The sequence below is a fragment of the Egretta garzetta genome, unplaced genomic scaffold (assembly GCF_000687185.1).
Source record: "Egretta garzetta isolate BGI_Z169 unplaced genomic scaffold, ASM68718v1 scaffold22, whole genome shotgun sequence".
Taxonomy (NCBI): Eukaryota; Metazoa; Chordata; class Aves; order Pelecaniformes; family Ardeidae; genus Egretta; species Egretta garzetta.
In genome coordinates this window covers 423,136-430,710 of record NW_009259102.1, presented here as the reverse complement: position 1 = coordinate 430,710, position 7,575 = coordinate 423,136, and the positions used below count along the sequence as shown (strand labels likewise).

The following is a 7,575-nucleotide window of genomic DNA, read 5'->3' as shown; positions in this document are numbered from 1 at the left end:
CTGCTGGGCTTGGGGGCTTTTGTTCTTTTGGTTTAGTTTGGTTTGGTTTTTTTTCTCTGGCAGTCCAAATTCACGCATGCAGACCTGTCCGGGACATCTCTTGGTTCCCGTGTGGGGGTAGGGAGTGTCTGCAACTGCTTTGGAAAACGACTTTGTCCCGCCACGCACAGAATGCAGCATAGGCCATGAAGCGGTGAAGATAAAATTAATTTGTATCCTTCACTTTCCTCTTCTCTCATCGCCTCCATGCGTTCTCCATGTTTCTGTGGTCACAGAAGACCAGCCAGCTCCCTCAGCCCGATGACAGTGCCAGTATATTGAGCGGCAGAAATGTAGCTAATTGATTTTAAAATAATTTAGAATACCATTTCTCACTATTCCCGCCCTGGGCTGGTGAAAATTTGAAGCGCCTGCTGCAAGATGAAACCTCTCTGGCTTTTGGACATCATCCTGATCAATTCATTAATGTTACTAAATTTTATTAGCCCATACTGAGTCAGCAGATGTTTGATTCACTAAAAGTGACCGTAGTTTGTCACTGCCACGATGTGCGGGAATCCATGAGAAACAACATGAGGCAGAGTAGGAAATGTAGGCCCTTGCGGCAAGAGGGATATGGTCGCAAACCGAAACGATTGACCGAACGCTTCTGTTGCCCTGTACCGCCAGCAATAGCCTGGCTCTCCGTTATTGCTAATTTGAGGCATATGGCCCCTCCCTGCTTTTTTTTTTTTCGGGTGGGGAGGGGATATAAAAGATAGAGGTTGTAGTTTATTTGGGGTTGCTTTGTGGTCCCCTGTATTCTGGAGCTGGGCTTCTCAAGGCTACCTATTTAATACGGGTTTGCTTGTTCTCCAGGGAGGCTTGGCCTCAATAAGAGCTCCACCTCATCTTCCTTGCAGCCTCGTGCACAGCAGTCGCTTTCCAGCTCTGCTCTTCTAGGAACCCGTTCATGTCTTTTTATAATCACAAGTGAAATGATGCATGATTAAAGATGTGTCTTACAAAAAGCGTCACCTAGGGTTTCTTGACATGCAGGGTAAAACCAGGCATATATCCAGCTGGTGAAAAACCACTTGGGTCATTTTTAGCAGACACGGAGATGGGAGAAAACATTGGCTTGGCTACTTTGAATAGACAGCGTGTTTTCAGACGGAAGCTGGCTTTGAAAAGGATTTTTAAAAATACATCCCCTACTACAAAGTTCCAGTGGTGATTTTGTTTACCCTGCCAGCCAAAAAAGCAGACAGGAACAATATTTTCAGAAAGAGGAAACCAAGTAGGAAAGCAGTACACACACGTATCTTGCACGCAGGAGGCTGCCGCAAGAGCATGTTCATCCTGTGACGAAATATGGCAGAAACCCATGTACTTTCTGTGTAAACCAGAGGAGTCAAGAATGTTACAGGGGCATAGGTAGGGCTAAGAGCAGGCAGATCTGGCCTAGAACAACAGTCTGCTGCCATACAGATAATTCTCACACAGATGCCGAAAATCAGGTTTGTATCTTTCCGGGAGCACCAGGATACACATAGCTTGGTGCACGTTGCGGCGTTCAGCAGCCAAGTGCAAGGAGACACAGTGAGGAACTGCGGACGGCTGTGCTCGCTGAGCATGCTGTGTCCTGAGCGACTCTTTGCTCCTTTTCCCAGGAAGAAGCTCCAGGCAGCCTTGGCCTGATCAGTGTTGGCAAGCGGCACCTCTGCCTGGTTGCCATGTGGTGCATAGTTGGTACCAGCAAGGGGTGGGCCCTGTGGTTGAGGTGAGGGGTCCAAGGCGCTGGGCAGGGTGGGAGACCTTTGCAGCCTGCAGAAAGAGGAAGGAGTGACGAAGCCCACTGACGAGCGGGGATCCTTTCTGTGGGTGCTTCTCCGTGCACTCCGCTCAAGAGAGCCTGGGAGGCTATGGGAAAACGCTTCTCTTAGCAACTCCCTGAAATGCTGACAGCTGCCAGCGAAATTCGGGCAGTTACCAGGAGTGTGTCCTGGAGGAGAGTTGGGAGGCGGTGACCAGGACAGCAGCGAAAGAGCAAACGAAAGCCTGTGCTAGGCCAGGGTTTCCCACCTGCTTCCAGATACTGTAAGATGGGATGGCCCAGAACCAAAATCCCATCAGGGCTCCAGGGTGGCCCCTTCCATCAGGAGGCCGGGAAGAGCAGATGGTCCTTCCGGCTACTGTCTCGTCCCTCAGCTGGCAACACTGCAAAGTTGTGTAGGAAGAAAAATCAGTATTTTGGGAGTCCTGTAATGAAGGCAGAGGTGAGGTCAGAGGGGAACTTGTACTCTCACCACTATGCTCAGTATTTCCTTTTACAAAAAACGTACCAGACAGCGTGGATTTTGACAGTTCCCTGCAGCAATTACCAATGTGTATCTGAGAAACTGGGAATTCCCCTACATTTTTCTTCAAAAATATAGGCACGCGACTGACTTTCCACCCACAGGGAGAGCAGGGGAGTTCCGTGCTGGAGGCATCTTTCTTTGGGTTCCTGGGCTCATTCTGCAGCTCTGGGCTGTCCTCTGCGGGGACCAGAGCATGGATTTGAAGCTCTCACTTCACTGCCAGGGGAAGGTCACAATAAAAAGCTTTTCTGCCTCATCTTTTTGCTTTCGTTCCTCATTATGCTCTGTGTTGCTTAACAGTTTGGAAATGAAAATCCTTTTTATACGTTATCTGAGGATATAAGAGTTCAAATATAAACCTGAAAACAGTACAGTAGCTTGGAAAATACTGTGGTCACAGCCCTGTGCATTTTAATGAGGACAAATTCCATCGCACTTGCACCTTGGTCCTCTACACTCCTCTGGCTCATCACTGGCATAGGATTTCATGCGTGTTTCATTGGAGCTTTGTTAATGTGCGTCTGTCCTGATTTCCTTGGTGTTTTAGAATCCAAGAGCTGACTTGGCGGCTCTCCAGCTCTGTTTGATAATGGCTCTTCAAGAGGAAGTGCCTAATAGATGCTTGTGAATGAATTTGTTTCCTCCCTGGATTTGTTTTTCTTTTTCTTTACACAGGTCTCACAGGCAGCTGCAGAACTCCAGCAGTACTGTATGCAAAATGCCTGCAAAGATGCCTTGCTTGTTGGGGTTCCTGCAGGGAGCAATCCCTTTCGTGAACCCCGATCCTGTGCTCTACTCTGAAATCAGGTAATAAAAAGTCACAGATTCAACAACAACAGCTCTGATTTGAAACTCAGGCCCTAGGAGGGACGAGGGTGCATGGTGGTAGTTGTTTGAATGTTGAATTCTCAGTAGCAAAGTGTTGATCACTTCCCCGCTGGCTGTACAAATAGTTTCCTCTTTCTTTTAGGTATGGCAATTGAAGCATGCCTCTTTCCTACAGCTCCTTCTAGAAGTGTTTTGCTTAGGAGTATTTTTTTTTTTGGTTGGTTGGTCCTTTTTTGTGTTTGAGCAGCTTTAGGGTCATTAGCAGCATCCAAAATAATAAAAAACATGCGTGACACACAGCTGTGTTTGGCACAGCCAGACATAAAAGCCAGTTGCATAACCCAGCTTGCAGAAGCAAGACAAAGCTGTGGCAGTAGCATGTGCTCTGATGACTAGCTCACAGCTTGAGCAAGAACCTTGTGAAAGTACGATTTGCCCTCAGTGTCCTATTGCAGTTCATTTGGCTGCGCCCATTCTTAGGCTCTTCGTGCTGTTGCTGTTGGTACAGCACCAGAAGTGATGGAAGTGGCGAGGAGCCGAGGCGATCTGTGATCACATCCTTCCCAACCCTTTTCAGCACAGATCTAAAGGATGAGATGCTGCCTAATCTCTGACTGCCTTAGCGCTCTGCGCTGCTTGTGCCTGCGTAACACCTGCAGGGTGGAGGGGGTTGTGTGATCGTGTGTGCGACAGTCCAGCGTTTGCAGATCTTTGGGGTCCACTTCCATGATTCCCACTCTTGTGTCTCCCATCTGTCGCATGGCCGTCAGCGTTGGCAGCAGGAGGCTGCGTGCGCTGGTGGTCTCAGGCAGGATCACACCATAACTTTCCTTGGAAGATCTTGTTTCTGCTGCATGACAAACAAACGTGGAAGTAGGATATTGAGAAGGGGTTACTCTTCTTTAAAAGAAAGAACAAAACTAGTGCCTGCTGAAGAGCCAAAATACCTACTTAGAGAGGAAGGACCACTGAATTCTGTTCTTTCTTTGAGCGTACTGTGAAAGTGAAAATGGGTGTTTGCTTTAAGGGCAGAATTTAAACTGGAACATTAACTACTTGTAAAATCTTCCCCTTCCCACTGCCAGGGTTCCTGAGCTCGCAGCTGTGCTCGTGCCTCACTCAGTAGCGCGGGTTTGACTGTTGCCACGTAGGTCTGATGAAACAGGGTTGAACCTGAAGAGAGAGAACAACTGCGCATGAGATGCCCTTCTGGAAAAACTTGGCAGCGGGGAAAGCACAAGCAGAAGGTTTTCTTAATTTAGGTGCTACCCTGCAAATAAGAGAAAATTGGTAGTGACTGTTGCACGGGTTCTTCCGTTACTGAAGCAGCCTTTCTACTTTTTGTGTGTGTCTCTGCATGTGTATGTATGTATTTCTAGGATCCAAGTTTGATTGCATCATCCAGACAGGATACAAAATATTTTCTCAAAGGAGTTTGATGTTTAATTCATGATACTTACAGAAACGCATAGCTCAGCCCATGATATCATTTAGCCATCTTTTGCTGCTGGATCAATTGTCTAGTTTATTATTATCTAGCTGTCTTAGGATCATAAAAAACATGAGAGCAAAGTCGAAAAAACAATTAAAAAAATTTATAATATTCAAGGATGCCAACATCCAACAAAGGAAAGCAGTTATTCAGTTTTTCTCAGTGCAAAGGGGCTTTTGTGTTACGCTTTGTAAGAGAAATGTATCAGCCTAGGGAGACGGCATTGAGTAAACCTTTTTTTCCTCTTATAGGGAAGGTCATCAGAGAGTCGCCTTCAAGCATGACATGAATAACAACTGCCTCCCTTCACAAGAAAAGTCTCTCTCTGTGTCTTCACTTCCGTGTGGCTAAAACGATGTCCTAGATGTTTATCTGTTTGTTCCTGTGTATTCGTATCTCACTATCTTTCGCTAATGTTCTTAAAGTTTTTTAATGTAATTCTTATTCTTCTCATAAGCTATGCTAACTATACAGATGTTACTTGAGAAGTTTACATTTCAGAAAAGAAAAACAGATTCGTTTTTACCAAATTACTTACCCCTATCCTGGTAAACTGTTACCTGGAACAATAGTAAAAGTTATTGGTTTCTTTCCAAAATAAAACATGGGAAAAGTGAATTGATAAATTATAAAACTAAATGCTGTTAGTACTGAAATAATGTTCTCAGGGGAAATTTTGCTCCCATTAGCAAGATCTGGAACGAACTACAGTTTTTTTTCAAGTGCATCCAAGTCGATAAATGACACGTATTAGAAACTGCTGGTCACAATGTGTAGCACAGGCTTGACTCCCTACGGCATTTCTCTTACAGGATTCCTGATCTGTAGTACTTCTCCTAATTTGTATTTGTGAAGGTACTGCCATGGTGGAATTCCCTTGACGTGTTTAAAATGTGACCAAACAGACACTAGAGAACCATGTACACCCAAAGATAGTTGCATGAGTAATTGTCGAGGTTTGCTGTACACAAAACTTACTAAAATGTGCTTGGTCGTTTGCCTTCATTTTTTTTATAGAGCACTTTTACAAGGACAACTAACTTTTTTAATATGTTTTTAATTTTGTCTACTTTCTATTGTTTGTATTAATCTTTTAGAAGTTTGGAAATAAAATTCGTCTCCCTACTGGCTTTGAACTCATTGTTCAATTCCAACAAAGAACAGCTATTGTAAGGAGGGTACTTTGATTTTGCAGTGGGAGGGGAGGCCTCAAGCTATTTGGCTTTTTGGGAAGGTTGCTGTTGGATTTTCAGAAAATGTGTCTTATTGATAGAAAAAATACTATTTGTAGCTATTTACCCGTTTTGTGGTCAATACTAACAATGTTGTCAGGCTCGCTTACACATTTTGAGATTGTAAGGAAGAAGTTTGCAATCCGAGTATTTAACTTATAGAAGTGTATAAATAGTATATTAACTGAAATGGGGCAATGAGCGTCCTCCAGGCAGTTCAGTCTTTGTCAGAGGATTTTCACGCTTGCTTTCCTGCAGGAAGACGCTGAGATGAGAGTCATAATACAGCCAGTATGCATTGTGCCTCTAAATACAGACGAGAACGTCCTTCCTCAAGAGCTTTTCTTCGCCCTGGCTTCCTTTCATTGTAGGCTGTTTAAATATGGCAGTTTTTATTTAGTCCTCGGTGCACGCACATGCTGCGGAAGTCTAGAGGAAGCATGGTTGTTCTTACTTGCACAGTGGTGATCAGACTGAGGTCAAAATGCTCCAAGTCAGGGAAGGAGAGGGACGAGAATATGTATGAAATCCCTCCAAACAGCCAGCGTCTGGCTACTGGCCACTCCCTGCCAGCCAAGACCTTTGTGTTTGCACCTCCCGCGATGAAACCTCCCCCCGTCCCCACATCGGTTCCTTTCCCCAGGCCTCCCTGCTGCATCTGCTTTCCTGCGTGGCTTCCTCACTGGGAGCTTGGGTTCTGGAGCGGCTGCTGAGCTGGCATACGGAGTGGCCAAATGACAGGGTGCAGGGAGGGCAGCCCGAGACAACCGCTGTTCTCCCTTGGCCCTGCCCGGCTCCCTGTGGTGTCTTTCAGCTGGAGCATCCGGGTCTCACACCAGCAGCCGTGCTGCAGCTGCGGGATGGGTGGGCTGTTCTGCAGTCCCGCGGGAGGAAGACACGGATTCCCGTCTCTACAGTAGAGCGTGCTTGCTGCAACTCCTTGCACTCGGGGCAGCACGCCCACAATAGAGCAAATGAAGTGAATGCACACCTCTGTACGCGGAGTGTCTCGCGTGAGCCACGAGGCCCCCTTTGCTCGCCGTCATTTCTCTCTGTCTGCCGGCGAGGCTCCTCCACCTGCAGGTGCCACCTGCCTGGTCACTGAGCAGCCCACGGATTTGATCCAAGCACTGAGCGTCCCTCACCCGCTGATGGAGGACTGGTGATAAAGTTTTTGTATCGCATCTTTTTGTCTGAGAATTAGTTGCTTCCTAATTCTTCTTATAGACGATTTGGGGACACAGGGGGAGCGCATCTTTATAATGCAGTAGTAATTTTCCTCCACATTAAATAGACGGGAGGAGAATGTCACATGTGATAAATTTGTCAGTGTGTGTGAGAGATTGAGGGTCATTAAAAAAACACAATAAAAAACAATGGGTCACTGCAAGCCTTATTTTCCCCTGCGATGCCAGTTACTAATGGCACACTGACATTTTTTCTACCTAATGGAAACTTAATGCAGGCAGCACCTGAATTTTCTTCAGTGATTTGACGTAGGCAACATGCCTTTGTTTCCGAAGTGATCTATAGATTGTCTGAGGTAGTCTTCCATGACTGCGTGAAAGTCCTGGTGTCAGCCGTTGCCTGTGGGAGAGGAGGATATAAATACATAGCTTGGCAGCAGCAGCTATCATTTTCTCCACTGTGGTCATCTGTGACCAAGACTGCAGAGCTGCAC

General features: G+C 46.1%; 1 protein-coding gene across 1 annotated transcript in view; it reads left to right on the top strand.

The window, feature by feature from the left end:
• GNG10 (G protein subunit gamma 10) overlaps window positions 1–5,717 on the top strand; it is a 7,442-nt gene extending 1,725 nt beyond the window's left edge. Inside the window, exons 2-4 of the mRNA XM_035890802.1 lie at window positions 122–193; window positions 3,018–3,149; window positions 4,914–5,717. Coding sequence (XP_035746695.1) covers window positions 122–193; window positions 3,018–3,143 — 198 coding nt within the window. The 3' untranslated portion in view covers window positions 3,144–3,149; window positions 4,914–5,717. The remainder of the gene's footprint in view (window positions 1–121; window positions 194–3,017; window positions 3,150–4,913) is intronic.
• The last annotated feature ends 1,858 nt before the right edge of the window (window positions 5,718–7,575 follow it).